General features: G+C 36.1%; 1 protein-coding gene across 11 annotated transcripts in view; it reads right to left on the bottom strand.

Annotated features, from left to right (window-relative positions):
* KIAA0825 (KIAA0825 ortholog) overlaps positions 1-21694 on the bottom strand; it is a 442771-nt gene that overhangs the window by 351009 nt on the left and 70068 nt on the right. For all 11 annotated transcript variants that reach the window (XM_044948546.2, XM_044948547.2, XM_044948548.2 and 8 more), the window contains exons 4-5: positions 13886-14048; positions 10163-10832 (exon numbers count right to left, since the gene is read on the bottom strand). In XM_044948546.2, the coding sequence (XP_044804481.2) occupies positions 10163-10832; positions 13886-14048 (833 nt within the window). The remainder of the gene's footprint in view (positions 1-10162; positions 10833-13885; positions 14049-21694) is intronic.

The raw sequence follows: 21694 nt of genomic DNA, 5'->3' as shown, positions 1-21694 counted from the left end.
AGAGTCGGACACGACTGAAGTGATTTAGCACACACACACGCATTTTTTAATGAGGTATGGAGGTATAGTGGGAAGATACTCCTAACCTTAGTTTCATTTCCACCTTGATTTGCTAACCAGCTGAAACGCTGTAGTTTTTTTTCCACCAATGAAATAATAACTGGAGTTGCTGCACTGCTTAATTTCAGATTGGTGATGGAGCAAAGGAAGGTTAAAAAAAAAAATCCAATGTGGAAGCATCTTGCAAACATACTGCTAATCTTTAGGTTTATTATTAATTAATGATAAAAAGGATCTTAAACCTGGCAGTAATTGCTTCAACTATTTCAGTAACAATTACTTTTTAGGTTAACTCTGGTAAAACCTTAAAGGTAAGCAGATTACCTACTTCTCTAGGAATAAAATGAGAGCCTCTTCTACATATTTTTTTATATTAAGCAAAAAATTAACATCATTATTTTCCTTTTCATGTGTTAATATGGAAGTTGGATTTTGTTTTTCTTTCCAAATCTTCCAGAGCAGACAATCCAGTGATGTAACCTTGCACTTACTATAATAGCTGCTTTCAAAATTCAAGTTTGTTTAATTTCATATGCAAAGAATCAATATGTATGTTGAAATTCCAGTAAGTTCAACACAAAAATCAGGATCTGTGGCTTATGGGAATTACTCTTCAAATTATAAAATGGTTCTGATCTTGCAAGTGAATTCATTCAGAAAGAGACAGTATTTGAGAGAATACTTTTGGTCATAATTCAGCAATGTATTTGAATTACAGTTGAGATACATTCCAGCAGTGGGCCTTTGGGAAAGCTATTCAGCTTATCCAAACTCACTTTCCGTAACTATAAGGTAGGGATAATATCCAGATTTTCAGACATATTATAAAAATCAAATGGCATGTCAATACATAAGTACTTAGCAAGGTGCACAGCAAATTAAAAGGATCTGAAAAAGAGTATCTATTATGTAGCTCCACTCCAGTACTCTTGCCTGGAAACTCCCATGGATGGAGGAGCCTGGTAGGCTGCAATCCATGGGGTCGCTAAGAGTCAGACACGACTGAGCGACTTCACTTTCACTTTTCACTTTTATGCATTGGAGAAGGAAAAGGCAACCCACTCCAGTGTTCTTGCCTGGAGAATCCCAAGGACAGAGGAGCCTGGTAGGCTGCCGTCTATGGCGTCGCACAGAGTTGGACATGACTGAAGCGACTTAGCAGCAGTAGCAGCAGCATTATGTAGTTGACTTTATATATTTGTAAATAGATAACAAGGAAAATTTTGGAGGGGCCTCCAAAATCACTGCAGATGGTGACTGTAGTGATGAAATTAAAAGACACTTGCTCTTTGGAAGAAAAGCTATGACCAACTTAGACAGCATATTCAAAAGCAAAGACATTACTTTGCCAACAAAGGTCTGGCTAGTCAAGGCTATGGTTTTTCCAGTGGTCATGTATGATTGTGAGAGTTGGACTGTGAAGAAAGCTGAGTGCCGAAGAAGTAATGCTTTTGAACTGTGGTGTTGGAGAAGACTCTTGAGAGTCCCTTGGACTGCAAGGAGTCCATCCTAAAGGAGATCAGTCCTGGGTGTTCAATGGAAGAACTGATGCTAAAGCTGAAACTCCAGTACTTTGGCTACCTCATGCAAAGAGTTGGCTCATTGGAAAAGACTCTGATGCTGGGAGGGATTGGGGGCAGGAGGAGAAGGGGACGACAGAGGATGAGATGGCTGGATGGTATCACGGACTCAATGAACGTGAGTTTGAGTGAACTCCGGGAGTTGGTGATGGACAGGGAGGCCTGGCGTGCTGTGATTCATGGAGTCGCAAAGAGTTGGACACGACTGAGTGACTGAACTGAACTGAACTGAACTGAACTGAAAACTCAAGAATCAGAATGACTGGGAATGAGTTTTAACACAGAAAACACTTTCTTAAATGGCATAAAAAAGTTGTCCTCTTATATAAAGGACAAAATGAAACTAAATAGCTCTAGCTTTCACCCTCACCTTGATGGATCACCCTGTATACTTTTACTATAGGGAGACAGACGGTACAGAAAGGAATTAGGTTGCGTGGAAAATATCCTCCTGGCTCATACAAAGGGAAGACAAGCCCACTATCTCCACTGATGGCATGGATGCATGAGCACATTCTAGAAGTATCAAGAAGGCACTGAACATGCCATGTAACTGAACTGACAGGAAGGAAGGCTTTAGGATCAATTATGCCAAAACCCAAATCACTTTTGACTTTCTTCACAAGCTGAGAAAGAATACTAAAATTATTTACACAAGTTTAATTTGTGTACAACTGTTTCATTATTACATAGATTGTCAAATTCTTAATCACAGACTCTTAAGACAATATCACTCACCCTTCCATGCTTTATAGGCCTAATTCTGAGGCTTTTTGTACTTACAGAGGTGTTTGTATGGATACAGAAACAATTTTTTAGAAAAAAGTATTTAGTCCATGTGTACTGTCTACAACATTGCAGAAACAAGCTGGTTCTTCCCTAGGAAAAAAACCCAGTCACTATTAAATCCCTGCTTTAAATACATGCCAGAGAAAAGGCATATCAATTTCTTTTCAATCAACAATACAGTATAATATTGTATTTCCATTTCTTGCCTGTGATTTTAATTTTCAATGATCTGATTTAAAAAGCTACAATGACCAAAAAATTGAAATGAAAAATAAAACAAAACAAGAACAGTTGGCTGCGGGATCAAAGGGGAAGCACCAAAAAGAATTTCTAGGAATAGCTTCAGATGTCAGCTGGAAGAAGAGACTCTCCTTCCTGTTTTTGCTTAATCACTTACTCCCCTCTTCACCCTTCCAACCTCGTCAAAAATGCAATTGCAGGAAGTGAGAAGTTTCCACATTGTTATCTTCCAAGTTTCGCTGGGGGAAAAAAGTCACACAGATAAAAATCTAAAGGATGTTTTCGTATGTGTTACAGTTGCATACAAGCCACACACTCAGCCCGCTAATACAGCTGTACTGTCAGTCAGGAGAGAAAATAATTATGACAGTTTCCAAGGACAAATCGTAGGTATAAAATCTGGTTGTGGAATAACTTCCAAGTCACCAAGTCAGAGTAAGTTTAGAGTTAAAGCTTAGATATATTATCTAATATAACCCTTTCCTTTTATCATTTATCAATAAAACGATATGAAGAGGTAAAATGACTTATCTAAGGTTGCATAAACAAGGGGGTGAGAGCTTCAGACAAGCACACTTGACTCTGATAACTGTACTCTTCTCCTTTTGAGAGCAAGTACTTATAAACAAAGATCAGATCAGATCAGTTGCTCAGTCGTGTCCAACTCTTTGTGACCCCATGAATCGCAGCACACCAGGCCTCCCTGGCCATCACCAACTCCTGGAGTTCACTCAGACTCACATCCATCGAGTCAGTGATGCCATCCAGCTATCTCATCCTCTGTCGTCCCCTTCTCCTCCTGCCCCCAATCCCTCCCAGCATCAGAGTCTTTTCCAATGAGTCAACTCTTCGCATGAGGTGGCCAAAGTACTGGAGTTTCAGCTTTAGCATCATTCCTTCCAAAGAAATCCCAGGGCTGATCTTCAGAATGGACTGGTTGGATCTCCTTGCAGTCCAAGGGACTCTCAAGAGTCTTCTCCAAAACCACAGTTCAAAAGCATCAATTCTTCGGCGCTCAGCCTTCTTCATAGTCCAACTCTCACATCCATACATGACCACAGGAAAAACCATAGCCTTGACTAGCCAGACCTTTGTTGGCAAAGTAATGTCTCTGCTTTTGAATTTGCTATCTAGGTTGGTCATAACTTTCCTTCCAAGGAGTAAGTGTCTTAATTTCATGGCTGCAGTCACCATCTGCAGTGATTTTGGAGCCCAGAAAAATAAAGTCTGACACTGTTTCCACCGTTTCCCCATCTATTTCCCATGAAGTGGTGGGACCAGATGCCATGATCTTCGTTTTCTGAATGTTGAGCTTTAAGCCAACTTTTTCACTCTCCTCTTTCACTTTCATCAAGAGGCTTTTTAGTTCCTCTTCACTTTCTGCCATAAGGGTGGTGTCATCTGCATATCTGAGGTTATTGATATTTCTCCCGGCAATCTTGATTCCAGCTTGTGCTTCATCCAGCCCAGTGTTTCTCATGATGTACTCTGCATATAAGTTAAATAATCAGGGTGACAATATACAGCCTTGACGTACTCCTTTTCCTATTTGGAACTAGTCTGTTGTTCCATGTCCAGTTCTAACTGTTGCTTCCTGACCTGCATACAGGTTTTTCAAGAGGCAGGTCAGGTGGTCTGGTATTCCCATCTCTTTCAGAATTTTCCACAGTTTATTGTGATCCACACGGAGAAGGTACCAGTATTTCATTAAAGAATAGCAAGTATGATAAAATAGTGGGTAAGAAACAAAGTTAATCAACAATATCATTTATTAGTATTTTCAAAAATGTTACAACAAAACCCCCTGAAATTGTATTATTATTGTAAAGGAATTTGTGATAACTAATAAAGATATAACTTTCTCTTAAGACTTTTTTTTCCCCATTACTGTTTTGTATTATTTGAAATTCCAGCATCTACTAATGTGGGGTTAGAAAATAAGCATAGTTGACATCAGAGATTTAATGCAGATCTTCCCCTCTGTCTCATGAACACAGCAGGGTCAAGAGATGTGTTATCCTTCTAGGAGACTTGGTCTCTTCTGCAACAATACCATGCAGATGCTTCTTTTGTCCACACTTTGCATACTGGCCTCAGTATACTTCTAAATTTCCTTAACAGCATCACTCACCCATCATTCAGCTACTTGAGGAATACGAGAGAAATTAGGGTGGTTTTGACTGACCTAGTTGATCACAACCTTTCCAGTTGTGATCTGTGCCTTTCTAGTCAAAATTCTACATTTATCTTGACTTGAGGGTCTTCTTTACTCTAAAGGATCTTATCATCCCTAGAGGGATTCTGTTTCCCCTACTCCCCAATCTTCCTTAAACAAAATATAAAGGAACTGGGAAACAGGAGGGATAGAAGCCACTAGTTTCAACCTCTCATCCACTGCAGATCTTTAGAAACCTTAAAAACACTCAAAGGCATGTATCATATACTCTTAAGTCTTTCCCTTTCAAGTTAACAATCACCTCAAGGAAAATTCAGTGTAAGACAGACAGGGGATAATGACATTTATACTATGTTTGAAGTTTTCTAACTACATTCTTACACATTAAAACACAGTGAATGTATCTAACTAAACTTTACTACACATAAACAATCCTCTCTTTTTCAAGCACTGAGAAAAGAGGAAATATCTTTTCTTAAATCCAAAGAAAATACAATTTTAAAAGTAATTCAATGGTTTAATCACTTAAAATTGAGATTATCTAAGGACTTCCCTGGTGTTCCAATGGTTACGATTCTGTGCTTTCAGTGCAGGGGGTATCCCTGGTCTAGGAACTAAGATCCCACATGCTGTGCAGCACAGCCAAAAAGTAAAACAGAAATGAATAAGTAAAATAAAATCCCAATTAAAAAAAGAGTGCCTGCAAAAATATTCTTTTTTTCTAAGATAGATTACCAAACCACCAAGAGTCTGCAATGTTTACATTATGACATTATTTCATGATTTTCTTCAAATAACAAAACATAAAAATAGACCCATAGACCAATGGAACAGAATTGAGAACCCAGAAATAAACTCTTGCATATATGGCCAACCAATATTTGACAAGGGACTGGGTAAGGGATTAAATAAATGGTGTTGGGAAAAGTAGATAAAACATGCAAAAGAATGAAACTGTACCTTATCTTACAACACATACAAAAATTAACTCAAAATGGATTAGACTTAAACCTAAGACCTGGAACCGTAAAACTTCTAGATAATGAAAAAGTCCCCTAATGTTGGTCTCAGCAATGATTTTTTGGATATAATACCAAAAGCAAAAATTAATAAGTGGAACTACATCAAACTGGGATTTCCTGGTGGCTCAGACAGTAAAGCGTCTGCCTGCAATGCGGGAGACCCGGGTTCGATCCCCGGGTCAGGAAGATTCCCCAGGAGAAGGAAATGGTAATCCACTCCAGTACTCTTGCCTAGAAAATTCCATGAATGGAAGGAGCCTGGTGGGCTACAGTTCATGGGGTCGCAAAGAGTCGGACACAACTGAGTGACTTCACTTTCACTTTCACATCAAACTGGAAAGCTAATGCATAGCAAAAGAAACTATCCACCAAAAAAAAATATCTTTGATAGGGAGAAAATACTTGCAAACCATATACTTAGTAAGAAATCAATATCGAAAATACTTAAAGGACTCATACAACTCTATAACAGCAACAATAAAAATCCGATTAAACCATGGGAAGAGGACCTGAAGAGACATTTTTCCAAAGAAGACATACAGATGGCCAACAGGTACATGAAAAGATGCTCAAGATCACTAGTCATCAGAGAAATCCAAACCAAAACCACAAAGAGATATCACCTTACACTTTCCTATCATCAAAAGGCAACAGATAACAAGCACTGATGATGATGTAGAGAAAAGGGAACCCATGTGCACTGTTGGTAGGAATATAAATTGGTACTACAGACACTGTAGCAAACGGTGAAAAGTGAAACCAAAGTTGCCCAGTCGTGTCCGACTCTTTGCGACCCCATGGACTGTAGCCTACCAGGTTCCTCCATCCATGGGATTTCCCAGGCAAGAATACTAGAGTGGGTTGCCATTTCAAGGTTCCACAAAAAAGGTGAAAAATAGAAAACCCATCAGCAATTCTACTTCTGGATATATATCTAAAGGAAATGAAAATAAGATATCAAAGAGATATCTGCACTTCCATGTTTATTGCAGCATTAATCACAATAGCCATACTAAGTGTCCATTTATGAATGAATGTGCTTAGCTGCTCAGTCATGCCCAATTCTTTGTAACCCCATGAACTGGAGCCCACCAGGATCTTCTGTCCATAGAATTTTCCAGCAAGAATACTAGACTGGGTTGCCATTTCGTACTCCATACGAATGAATGGATAAAGAATATGTAAGATTGAGATACTTAAAATGGAATACTACTCAGTCATGAGAAAAAAGAAAATCCTGCAATTTGCAACAACATGGATGGACCTTGAAGGCATTACGCTAAGTGAAATAAGTTACATGGTCAAAGAAAGACAGATATATATGGTAACACTTATAATGTGAAATCTAAAAAACTGAACTCAAAGAAACAGAATATAAGGTGGTTACCAGGGGATGGTGGATAGAGAAGATACTGGTCAGAGGGTACAAATTTCCAGTTAGAAACTTTATAATTTCTGGGGGTCTAATGTATGGCATTGCGATTACAGAAATTATAATGCATTATATACTTGAAAATTGCTAAGAAAGCAAATCTTAAGTGTTCTCACCATACACAAGTAATGATAATTATGTGGCATTACTGTGGCAATCGTTTTGAAATATTAAGAGTACAAATCAACACACTGTACATCTTAAAGTTACAAAATGCTCTATGTCAATTATGTCTCAATAAGGCTGGGGGAAAAAAAGGACTAGTGTATATACAAGGTCTGCTTAAGATACCTCTTTGAATGAGAAGAGTGAGGGATAGTTTAGAGGAAAGTAAAACAAGGACAATACTAAAGTAGATCTGAGCATATACAGCATTCACAACAGTGTTCTTAATGGAATGAGCTAGTTTTGTCCTGTTCTTTTAGGTAATAGACCGTAATCATAGAGTCAGGACACCACAGTCAGACAGACTATCCTGGCTTCACGTTGTAACCTCGACCAAAGTTACTTAATATCTCTATGCCTTAGTTTTCTCACTATACAATAGAGATAAATAATGTTACCTACCTTGCTGGGTGGTTAGAATGAAATAACACGTTGCAGTGTCTGACCTGATAAACGTGGAGCTATTGTTACTTAAGAGAATGTCTAGGGTTTCAGGCAAAATATCAAAGACTTGGTGAATAAACACACAGACATATACAAAAGATAATATATAACTCATTCAAGCCAATCTAGATTCTATTCACATAGGAATATAAATTACTATAGATTTCAAATTATTTATAAGTATTTATAAATTATTGTTTTGCTAGTCTCAAACTGTATTTCTTTAATAAATAAAAATTTGGTCATTGGGCTAAATATTAATGGAAACTATGACTGCTCTCTGTTACAGCCTTAGCAGCAGTTAACTCATTTAGTTTTCTTCCCTTTACCACATCTAGCTTGCTGCTGCTGCTGCTAAGTCGCTTCAGTCGTGTCCAACTCTGTGCGACCCCATAGACGGCAGCCCACCAGGCTCCTCTGTCCCTGGGATTCTCCAGGCAAGAACACTGGAGTGGGTTGCCATTTCCTTCTCCACATGTCTAGCTTAGAAACCTTCAATACGGTAGCTGCTAAATGTCTTGCCTATGGCAGGCACTCAACAAGGCTGAACTGAACTGATTTTCAGGCAGCCCACTAGAACAGTGCTGTTTGAAATTTCTTTTACAGAGACAAAGCATTCAATTTTACACTTTAAAGCCCAATACCATGATAGTAAAGAACATGGGTCTTAAAGACATAAAGACCTACATGTGAATCCTGACTTGGTGCAAAGGACCAAAAGCAAGTTAATCTTTCTAAGCTTCTGTCTTTGTTTATGAAATTGGGATATTAAGGAAAGGGATGTGCGTATTACAGTGTCTGGCACAAGGAAAACATTCACTTAACAAGTGATTTATACCAAAGTTCAGATAAAGCAGCTTGGGAAAGTTCAGTGCATTTGGACTTTTGGAAAGGGCTTCAAATTTTGGTGTTAAAGCCAACACACATTGTTCTCTCTTATGAATGGAAAACACTTCACTACCAGCCCTAAAGACTCCATAGCAACTTAGCAACTTACACATATTTTTAATCATATAGGTCTTTTCTGCTGTTATAAACTAAACTGCATTTAACACATATAAAACTTTCATATTGAAAGCACTTTACAAGGAACCAGAAATTTTTTGAGAGAACATAAAAATTATAGAAAATAAGTGTACTTGTAAAAATGCATTTAAAATTTATGTAATAATTAAAATGAAGATCTATTTACTTTGAGTAAAACTGCAATGTTCCTAAATGAACTGACTTTGTATTCTGCTGTGACCTTAACTTGGGTGATGCATCTCTGTTCTGTGATGTGATAGTTTCCCAAAGAAAATAAATATTCTAAGAGAAAATATTAAATTATTTGAAAATTTATATATCATGTTCATATAATACATAATATATTCATATATCAGAGCAATTTGGTATCCTGGTATCTTATTAAGGAAGGTATGTAAAATACAGTGAGCTATGGAAATTTTATGAAGTGATTATAAAGTAAAAAACAGCAAGTCACCAAATGATAATTCTTAAATAATTATTAATAAAAATACAGTTTAGGAATCTATTTAGAAATATATTTCAGCATTCTATGTAAAAGCATGAGTAATCATAATTTTCAAAATAATCATATTTTCAACCTTAATTTTTCTTCACTGGTAAGAAACTAAAATGACAAGAAACATGTATTATGGCAGATTCTTTCTTCCTTTATCTTTTGATTAAAATTAAGAATCTTCAAATCTTCTTCCACTGTATATATTCTTATAGGAACAACATCAGAGGAACTTTTAAAATCAGCTATAGTCAATGCTAGCTTCTACAACCAATTATAATATAGAATTTTATAATCAGCATTTCATAATAGGTCTGTATTGCTATTGGCTGAACAAAATGTCAGAATTTTAAACTTTCATTTTAATTAGTGAAAATGTCAAGAAATCTTCAACAATTCTCTTTACTTAAAGCTTCAGCCTTGGAAGATACAATGAGTTAAATGTTTCATCCAGTAATTTATGTGATTAGAAAACTGAAAGTTTTACTGGTAATATTTCTGACTTACATTCCAATGTCTTTAACAATTTAATGATAGGAAAGAGAACACTTCTATTACTATACTTAGAGAAAAAGAAAAGTGTAAAAGAAATGTGAAGTGGAAAATTTTACATTTATTTTCTGATTTATTTTCAAGTTTGCAATTAAGTTTAACCAAATAGAAAAGTTAGAAAAGTAAAGACTTTTAAAGGTTTAAGTTAAACCAAACAGAAATTTTAAAAAAATCACTAACCCAAAGCATGCACTGTTCCTCTATGCCTGCTGGAGCTCTTGCTTGTTTTAACCACACGGACAGCACTTTCTTTGAACTGCAGCTCACAAAAATTTTCAAGAAATTTTGCCATTTCTTCTGTAACAGTTGCCAGGTAAGTTTCTTTAATGAATTTCACTGTTGAGGATGGAGCTAAAATTTCATGTAGTGTGTTAAAATCCTCTTTTATCATTGAGTATAACTTAAGCATTGTACCTTGGTATCTATCAGCCATTATGTCTAAATTTGATTCTCTGCTAAAAGAAGGAAAACAGTTCTGCAGAAGTTTGGTCAACAGTTTATTCTGTATGCTTTGGTACTTGCTTGTAACTTCTGATTCTGGATAAAGAAATAAGAGTTGCTGTATGCACTGATTTTTCAACAAAATTTTTTGCTGTGAATTGTTTATTTCATTGTGGCTTTGTAATTTGTTCACTAAGAAGCGTCGAAGATGTAGTCTTATATCATCCCACACAGACTTTACATCCATTGAGGAATGATCTTCAACAGAGTGAAGAGAAGTCCTAGAGAGGAAATGAAAAGATGCTCCACTTACAGTGGATGGGAATGAAACACTGCTCTGGCAGGAGAGGTCCCAAAGTAAATTCAACACCATTTCTTCTTGATTTTGTTCATTCTTCAACAAATCTCGCTAATAAAAGTAAATCATAATGTTAGAAATGTGATTATAAGAATAGAAGGAGAAAATGATTTCTACAGTTATACAGAATTTCATAATTCATTTCAATTCAAGAATCAATGCTATGATTTAAAAAAAAATTTTTTTTGCCTTTGAAATTTAATCAGTTCAGACATTTTAGAATATTAGCTTTGTAGTCTGTTAAGTTTTGTAAAGCCCAGATGATGAGTGAATTTTTCAATTAGATTTCTAGACACACAGTTTCTTCTTCATTGTTATCCATTCCTGATATAACCTGAGCTGTATGGAAGCATAGCTTAAAAATTCTAAATAAAAATCTAGAGTAAAATATCAACTGAAATGTACCCCTAAGACAAAATAAATTCAAGATGACACCCCTAATTAATACCTAGTAGATAATTTTCATGCCTGAATGAGTATACTTATTATTATAAAACCTCAAATGAACATAGAGAATGGAGACCTTTAAACAAAGTATTATGCCTAGGGCTTACTAATAGCTGCCATCCTGAGAAATATAGTTTAATACATTGGAAGATTTTAACTTTCATTTAAATTTCTTTTTGAGTCACGTTAAGAAAGGTTTTACTTTGGAAATTAGACTGAGAATATTTCAGTTCTCTCCAAAGAAATAACTAACTCAAAATGAGTAAAAAAACACTCTCAGAATTGTTCTTCAAAAGATATGAATTTTTTTTTTTTACACTTTCTGTGTTAACTGACAGAAACAACTATAGGTGTAATTAAGAATAGAAAAGGAACAAAAAAATTACTTTCTTTTTGGACTTTGAATTAAATGCACAAATTCTCTTTACATGCTGACTCTCCTGATGTCTATTTCAGGTCATACAGACATTAGCTTATATTCTCTAAGTAGCAACAACCTGCTTTTTTTTTTTTTTTTTAATGAAAGCAAGGTTCAAGCGGTCTAAAATCAGTCCAGCTTTGAAATTTCTTATTGACAAAGGTAACACAGGTATTATTTGTGACTCAGAATCATGAACAACTCTGAGACAAATTCTAGGGCAATCTCTCAGTGATTCTAAGCACTGTGATGTCTAATTTGATGTTCTATCTGTAATAAATAATAATACTTAATATCCGTATAGCAGTTTATTATATAAAAAGTACTCTTCTCTAGAGTCTCTGACTTATTCATAAGGAAAATTCTGTGATGCAGATACTTAAGACCCCAATTTACAGAGAAGGACGCTAAAGTGCAGCACGTTTAAGTTACTTTCCAAATGTCACACACAATAGAGCACAGAACCAAGAATGGACGCCTGGTTCCATTCCCCTCATCCGCGTTCTTTCCATCCACACTCTAGAGAACCAAACAGTAAATTGACTTTTCTGAAGCTCCGCTTTTCTCTTTCTTCTATTTAGTTCTTTTTGATATTTTCTGGAAAATAAATGTCCTTAGACAGGAGTCCAGAACACCAGCATTATGGTAAATTCTGTAGAGAAAAACTGGTCTTATTAGTGCCTCAACTGTGGGTTTCTTTAAATCAGTCAATTACTGTAAATACTTGATCAAGCAAACATTTAAAGAATAATAGATTACAGAGGTTTAAAACATGTGTTAGGTATTGATTGCTTAAATTTTGAAAATGACTTTATAGAACAGCCATAATGAGAACCTCTGTTCCTTGTTTAAATAGTCAGATAATTAATTAAAAAAAAAAACATTTTATGGGGAAAAAAATTGAAGTATGAAAAAATACTGTCAAGATTGACACTTTCCGTATGTAAAAATTTGATAAGGTTGTTTTAATCTGGATCTGTTTTAATAATGTGGTTCTGTTCTCAAAATAACATGATCAATTATGTTAAAAAACAAAAAAAAACCTAGGTCTGGAAGGGGCCTAGCAGTCTAATGAATTTGAGCAAAAACTAAGGCGGCCTTTGCCCTGCAGTGAATAGAGAATGACTTATGTGTGACAGATTAAAAGATAATTAAAAGCTTTTGCTTTTAATTAAATGAGAAAGCATTATTACATCAATATTAATGAAATTCACTACACATGGCTCTTAATAGAAATTAAAGGAATAACTATATCCATATTTATTCTTCAAGGCTCCACCTTCAAGAGATAATGGGTGAGAGGATTTTCTTAAAAGAATAAGCCTTCGGGGCACATAATCTTCCTTTCTCTTCCTTTTATTACCCTGTAAACATTAAAGAGACATCTGCAATAATAATAACAGCCAAAAATTATTTTCATCTGATTCTGTCATCCTAAGCCATCTACAACCTCAAGATATTTTCCACATCTGCCTGAGTCAAGGTTTGATGTTTAGACAGAAACAGTGCCTTTTTTCCCCTCCCTAAATTAAATTAAAACCATAGCTACAGAAATCCTGCGTTCTGACAATTGTGCGATTTCCCTAGGAAACTGATTTTGCAAGCTAGCTGCCTTTGTAGATATAAGTAAAATAAAATAAGTATTCCTACTGAAGGCTATAAAAACCTCTCTAACATAGAGAGTGGTCAGTATCCAAGAGTGACCAATGTAATAATATTCCATCAATTAACAGTGGTCTTGTAGAAATTGCTGCCTTGATTGAAAAGAATTAGATATGCCTGCAGGTTGGGAATGAATGGAGTGGTGGACAAGGCTCCTTAACAGATACAATCAATGCTGATCTTATTGTGCTTAATAATGAGCCCAGGAAAATGAGTAGTTTTGAAGTGACACAAAATGTAATAAATATCAAATTTTCTGATGGACAATTGCGGTACATTTCAATACATTTTGTGTGCTGATATGGCAAATATCATACCACAAGTCACCCAGGAATTATAATGCTTAATGTCCACTTATATAAACTGCATTTTATGATAAAAATCACAGTAGAAAATAAAAACACATAGCTCACTGGATTCCACTGCAGGTAGAGAAGTAAAACAAAACACAAACCCCAGATATGACAGGCTAATATGGTCAGTGAAGTAAATATTCATATATGGAAACTGGAGGAAATGTAGTCCAGGTTCCCCCACCCCACTCCACCATTAAAGCAAAGATTATACATATTTTTACCAGTATTTTGAGAAATTTTATCAAATCTCCATGGGGAATGGATGGTGATTTGGATGAATTATAATTATTTAGCCATTCAAAACAGTCAGTCGTCGTTCGCAGCTGTACATCTGGACACTGTTTGTTAACTTCAGACTGTATTTCTTTAATGCAATGTTCTATGCTATATAAAAGAAAAGAAAAAAACTATTTTGGTAGGAAGTAGGTAATGGAGCTCTCACATAACATCACAGGGTCCTAAAATGCTTATATGCAGTTCCTGGTGACACCCAATTTCCAAAATTATAAAACACCCATATGATACAAAAACAGTAACAGGAAAACTGTATATTTTCATTCATAACGGAAAACTGGAAGTTCAAGTTTTCTGACAGTTTCATTTCAAATGCAATAGAGGAAACATATCTAGCTACTAAAAGATTAATTAGAAATTCATCTGTGTTAAATAAAATTTCAAGCATATTTGCAATGAAATAATGATCCTTTTGGTAGGCAATGGATGGAAGACAGAGGTAAAACACTCTTGATGACCGAAATCAGAAACATATATTGACTAAATTAAGGAAAACCTCAACCAATCCAAATTAAGAAATCACAAAACAGTTACAAACAAGTTACAATTTAAAGTTATAAAAGATATATGCTGTATATACAGTTACTACAGCTAAGTATCTTTTCCTGCCATTACACTCTACTCCAAAAAAAAAAAAAAACACCAAAAAATCCAAAATACACTAAAGATTGCATGTTAAAAAAATAAGACTGGAAGAAAATGAAACAAACGTTTAATAACAATTATCTTTGAGTGATGAAAATTTGGTGTTTTTAATTTTACTTTTCTGTATTTTCTAAAATTCTTGAAAGCATAAGATGAAACTCTTCATTTACAAGTGAATACATAAAGGAAGAGAGAAAACATGCCCAATTGCATCTACCAATACACACATGTTTTTAAAACTCCATTAGAAGTATCTTCAGCTCTGAAACTAAAAAGATGTAATATGTTATTTTAATTTTCATTTACAAATGTGCATTAATTATTATAAATCTTTGTGATGACCTTAAGCATAACGTCATCTGTGGAGCCACATGTATATGACATATTACTACCACCTGATGGCAGCATATCTAAACTGCAAGAAAGCTTATAAACAGCAACGCTATTTTGAAGCTGAATCCCTTCACCTCAAACAGTTATGCATTTGCTTCTTAATAGTATAAAGAAACATCTGTTACCAAAAAAGTTGCTACTGTTTTGCAAATAACCCTGTTGTTCATTATCAACATGTGATAGAAACATGTAGGCTTTGGAAACCAAGCTCTGATCATTAAAATCGATATCATATGAAATTCTCTTCTTCAAAATGTACAAGGTATTGCTTGCATATAAAACATAAACTGTAAAATTCTAAGGAAAGCTTTTCAGGAGACTTCTGAGCATGAGTGAATTCAAACCGAACTACTCTGAAACAAATACATTCTGAGAATCAAAAGCCTTTTCATGAAAACAAAGAACTTACAAGAAAAACAATAGCTCCTTAGACCACAGGCCATTCAGTTTTCTGATGAGACAGGCTTATTCAGGAATACCAGTTCCAAGTCTGGCACAAGATTGCCATATATTTTCTACATTTACGTATGCACCTCTGTGAACTGAGAAACACAATGCCCGAAGCTCACACCTTGACTCCAGGGACTGGTTATCAAAGGTTTTTTATGATAGCATCCTCCTGTGTCTCATTCAGTGAAACCTAATAGATTGCAGCAATGTGAACTGGACAGGCTCAGCCGCTAGTCTACCTAAATCTATTTCAATCAAGATTCAGCTTTTAGGCTAATCTCTAACATCTGAATCTGGGTAGAGACCAATAACTACAACTTTATAAATAGAGTAAAACCTTCAGAGAGCTAGATTTCAGCAATTTGTTCAAACACTGATAAAGGGATTGAGCAGTTGCATTTCAGAGGACCTCCCTCACTGATAAAACTGAAGACAGTTTGAGCTGGCTTTTAAAATCATTTGCCACAAATTTTAAGGTGATAGAATTCATCTCTACCTCATTTTGTTTTTAGTTGGCTGTATATCATATCTGTACCTGATTTTGTTTTTAGTTAGCTGTATAAAGTGTCATTCTGCCATTAACCACTGTCTGTACATCTTGCTGAAATCTTGATATTTATCACCTAATTATTATACAACTGAGTATTTTCAAAATTTAAGATGAATGTCAGTTTGTAATGTAACTTGGCAATTTTTTTCTTCTTGAATGTCAAAAATAATTTTAAATTCATTTTCAACATCTAAAAGGTAACATTATTTTTCATATATGTGCAGTAATATTGCTGATAGAGATGGTAATCTTGGGTGGGATGAGGTCTATATATCGATAGACTTAAATGATGCAAGATCTTCATCTAGTTTTTCAGAAATAACATGAAACTTGTCTTCATTTTGGTTTAAGCTGGTTTTAGAAAAGGCAGAGGAACCAGAGATCAAATTGCCAACATCTGCTGGATCATCAAAAAAGCAAGAGAGTTCCAGAAAAACATCTATTTCTGCTTTATTGACTATGACAAAGCCTTGACTGTGTGGATCACCACAAACTGTGGAAAATTCTGAAAGATATGGGAATACCAGACCACCTGACCTGCCTCTTGAGAAATTTGTATGCAGGTCAGAAAGCAACAGTTAGAACTGGACATGGAACAACAGACTGGTTCCAAATAGGAAAAGGAGTACGTCAAGGCTGTATACTGTAACCCTGCTTATTTAACTTACATGCAGAATACATCATGAGAAACACTGGGCTGGATGAAGCACAAGCTGGAATCAAGATTGCCAGGAGAAGTATCAATAACCTCAGATATGCAGATGACACTACCCTTATGGTAGAAAGTGAAGAAGAACTAAAAAGCCTCTTGACGAAAGTGAAAGAGGAGAGTGAAAAAGTTGGCTTAAAGCTCAACATTCAGAAAACTAAGATCATGGCATCTGGTCCCATCATGTCATGGCAAATAGATGGGGAAACAGTGGCTGACTTTGTTTTTTTAGGCTCCAAAATTACTGCAGATGGTGACTGCAGCCATGAAATTAAAAGACACTTACTCCTTAGAAGGAAAGTTATGACCAACCTAGATAGCATATTAAAAGGCAGAGACATTATTTTGTCAACAAAGGTCCGTCTAGTCAAGGCTATGGTTTTTCCAGTAGTCATGTATGAATGTGACTATAAAGGAAGCTGAGCACTGAAGAATTGATGCTTTTGAACTGTGGTGTTGGAGAAGACTCTTGAGAGTCCCTTGGACTGCAAGGAGATCCAACCAGTTCAGTTCAGTCTAAAGGAGATCAGTCCTGAGTGTTTACTGGAAGGACTGAAGCTGAAGCTGAAGCTCCAATACTTTGGCCACCTGATGCAAAGAGCTGACTCATTGGAAAAGAACCTGATGCTGGGAAAGATTGAAGGCAGGAGGAGAAGGGGACGACAGAGGATGAGATGGCTGGATGGCATCACCGACTGGATGGACATGAGTTTGAGTGAACTCCGGAGTTGGTGATAGACAGGGAGGCCTGGCGTGCTGTGGTCCATGGGGTCACGAAGAGTCAGACACGACTGAGCAACTGAACTGAACTGAGCTGAAGTTGTTTTCTGCTTCAGTTCAGTTCAGTCCCTCTGTCGAATCCGACTCTTTGCGACCCCATGAATTGCACCACGCCAGGCCTCCCTGTCCATCACCAGCTCCCGGAGTTCACTCAAACTCATGTCCATCGAATCAGTGATGCCATCCAGCCATCTCATCCTCTGTCGTCCCCTTCTCCTCCTGCCCCCAATCCCTCCCAGCATCAAAGTCTTCTCCAATGAGTCAACTCTTTGCATGAGGTGGCCAAAGTACTGGAGTTTCAGTTTTAGCATCATTCCTTCCAAAGAAATCCCAGGGCTGATCTCCTTTAGACTGAACTGGTTGGATCTCCTTGCAGTCCAAGGGACCCTCAAGAGTCTTCTCCAACACCACAGTTCAAAAGCATCAATTCTTCAGCGCTCAGCTTTCTTCACAGTCCAACTCTCACATCCATACATGACTACTGGAAAAACCATAGCCTTGACTACACAGACCTTTGTTGGTAAAGTAATGTCTCTGCTTTTGAATATGCTATCTAGGTTGGTCATAACTTTCCTTCCAAGGAGTAAGCGTCTTTTAATTTCATGGCTGCAGTCACCATCTGGAGTGATTTTGGAGCCCAAAAAAATAGTCTAATACTGTTTCCACTTTTTCCCCATCTATTTCCCATGATTTTCGTTTTCTGAATGTTGAGTTTTAAGCCAACTTTTTCACTCTCCTCTTTCACTTTCATCAAGAGGCTTTTTAGTTCCTCTTCACTTTCTGCCATAAGGGTGTTGTCATCTGCATATCTGAGGTTTTTGATATTTCTACCAGCAATCTTGATTCCAGCTTGTGCTTCATCCAGCCCAGTGTTTCTCATGATGTACTCTGCATGTAAGTTAAATAAGCACAGTGACAATATACAGCCTTGACATACCCCTGTTCCTATTTGGAACCAGTCTGTTGTTCCATGTCCGGTTCTAACTGTTGCTTCCTGACCTGCATATAGGTTTCTCAAGAGGCAGGTCAGGTGGTCTGGTATTCCCATCTCTTTCAGAATTTTCCACAGTTTATGGTGATCCACATAGTCAAAGTCTTTGTCATAGTCAATAAAGCAGAAATAGATGTTTTTCTGGAACTCTCTTCCTTTTTCCATGATCCAGCGGATGTTGGCAATTTGATCTCTGGTTCCTCTGACTTTTCTAAAACCAGCTTTAAGTTGTTTCTAATTGTCTTTAGAAACAAGGTCAGTTGTGAAATTATAACCAAGGTAATTCAGCAAATAGAAATCCAATTAACACATTTATTGACCAAAAATGTCAGAAGTCTAATGTTGATGTAGAATGTCTGCCCTAAATAGTTTAAATTCCCAAATGTACACCATTAGCTGGTTTAGCAAGGACTTTCTAAAAGCATATTCCTAACTTTATTTGTAATATTAAAACCACTGAAAATATCCTAAATGTCCACCAGTAGAGAGAATGGTTAAATAATTACATTTATCCCATGAAACACAGTCATGAAAATGAACTAGAAATACATGGATTAATTTGATAATGATAATACATTATCAACAGGGACGAATCTAACAAAAGTAATGTTTATGGAAAAAAAGGTACAAATGAATACAAACCATGTAATAGCTTGAAAGCAAGCCATATGATCAAAACACAGTATTCAGGATTATAATCATACATAGTAAAAGTATACAGAAATGTGCTAGAAAACAGAGCACAATCTATCAAAATGTTGAATCACTGTGTGGTACACCTGAAACAAATATAGAATTTTAAATCAACTCTACTTTAATACTAAATACATACTTACATACATACATTTTAAAGGAAAAAAGAAATGTGCTGGAATGATCAATATCACCAAATGCAGGGTGGGGATGGGAGTGGGGTGAGACTGGGGAGATGCACATAGTGAGTTTCAGCTGCAGAGGTAACGTTTTATTCCTTATACTACATCATGAGCACGTGAATGTTTATCACAGTATTCTCTATGCCTCTTCATATGTCTCAACACTTCCTAATAAATCTGAACCCCAAAGTGCTTTAATTATAATGACTCTGAATTATCCAAGTTAATGATGTGTGCAAGCGGATGCATTACTGAGCGGCTGTGTGTAAATCAATTTATAAACCATTTCTAAGATGCAACATACAGCATGCTTTTTTTAAAGGATATAATTTTCTCATTCAACATTCAATCCTAGGTTCCTTGAGTGGGAAAATTACTTGTTGAATGAAAGCATATCCGATAAACATTAACTGAATCCTGAATATGCGGCAGGTACTGTGATATACGCTAAGGACCTAAACATGAATAAGACATGGTCCCATCCCTAAAGGAATTCTTTCTAGTGAGAGAGATAGGCCTGTAAATGAAGAACTACACTCAGTAAGACTTGATAAGAGGTGTGTGTACGAAGCGCTGAGTCGGGGGGAGTACATAGGAGGTAGTCACTCAGTGTGCCTCTGGGAGGTGCAGAAAAGGCTTCTTCCTATAGAAAAGGAGATTATACACGAGGATATTGATGCTCTAAGAAAACTAACCAGATCACTGTGCTTAGAAGTCCCTGATACCTGACCCCAGAGAATTCAGTGCTGGTCATCTAATCTCATGGCTGGGTCACTTTAAAACTCTATTTATTTAGACAATAAAAAAACATGAAGTTATTATTTATTTATTTATTTTTTTTTTTTTTGGTCACAACCATGTTTACACATGTAGGTATGTATGTATGTATATATGCACTATTTTACTCCAAAAGGATAAAGATGTTCTGTAATAGACATCACTAAACGACAACTGCACAAGAGCTGATTAACACTGGGGGTGGTGTCCCTGGTGAGGACAGGGAGAGGAACTGAGGAAAAGAGAATAATTATAATCGTGGTGCTTAAGCTTACTGTAAAAACTCTTTCAGGATTTAAAACTCATAGTCTTTATTATTCAGTCACACAAAAAAGTTCAAAGGGGAAAAAAAAATGTGTTCTACCAGTAAAAATTATTAGAACTTCTTCAATGTAAAGGTTTTAGAGGACATAAAGGTGTGCTTTCATAGAAGGGTGAGAATTTTTATTTTTTAGAGCAGGGTAGAGGTGCCATAGCAGAGATTCAAGACTGCATCTATAATATGGAAAATGGAAACATTAAAAAGCTTTTTTAAGCTTTTACATGTTTGTTGCTCTTGTTTATACTTTTTACCAACATAAGTTCAGTCTAAGGAAAAGGTTTTTTCAATACTCTGATATATTTAAAAACACCAAGAACTAGTTGTGAAGTAAATAAGAGTTTTCTGGCTTTTAGATAAACCTAGCTCATCTAAGGAGATTAATAAAATTCCTCAGAATTAACAGGTAATTAATAGGGAAGAGACTGATAAACCATAAGTCAGCCATGAAATGAAAACTTACTTTCCTGAGACAAAGATGTTTTTCAAACGTATTTCTTAAAAGGCTGTGAAAAGAATTTATAAGACGACTATTTCAATGAAATGTAGCAAATTTATATATTTTTGCTAAACTATTTTCTGTTTCAGTTATTTCAATAGTTTTAACTGTACTCTCAGGGAAAAAAACATCCTTGACCCCAAATCCTATTAACAACACTCTCCTTAAATCTTCTCAAATGAATCTTCCCCTTTCCATTCCTATTGTGAAAGAAGGGGCTCAGGATCTTATCATCTCTCATCTGAACTATACAAATAGCCTCCCAAGAGTCCCATCTATTGTCAATCCACCTTTTGTTCGGAGTTATTCTCACCAGTCCTCACCACAAACGTTTATAGAGGCTTTAGAATGTCCAGATTGCTTCAGGAAAGTTCAGACCAGTGTAGGGCAAGCGCCCATCTAAAAAATCTAAAGCACTTCCAAAAGAGTCAACCAATTGTGAAATACCCCCCAACTTCCATTCAATGGTGGGGTAGTCCTGACATTGCTGGAGTGAGCCTGGCATCATATACCAAGGTACAGTTTCACTCTTAAAATTACATATGACTTGGGATCCCTTTCCATAATGTAGATATGAGCTCCATGGAAGTGGCACAGGGCTCTGTTAACAATATAAAGAACATTTCCCAGAAATGTTGTACAGCGATATTAGGACATGGCAGTTTAACATCCATGACAAGCAAGAGTAAGTTAATGTGCTATCTTTTTTATCTATGGAGGCTTCCCAGCTTTCATATTTTAGCATAGT

This window comes from Bubalus bubalis, chromosome 9, assembly GCF_019923935.1.
Source record: "Bubalus bubalis isolate 160015118507 breed Murrah chromosome 9, NDDB_SH_1, whole genome shotgun sequence".
Classification (NCBI taxonomy): Eukaryota; Metazoa; Chordata; class Mammalia; order Artiodactyla; family Bovidae; genus Bubalus; species Bubalus bubalis.
This window is presented reverse-complemented; position numbering and strand designations above follow the sequence as displayed.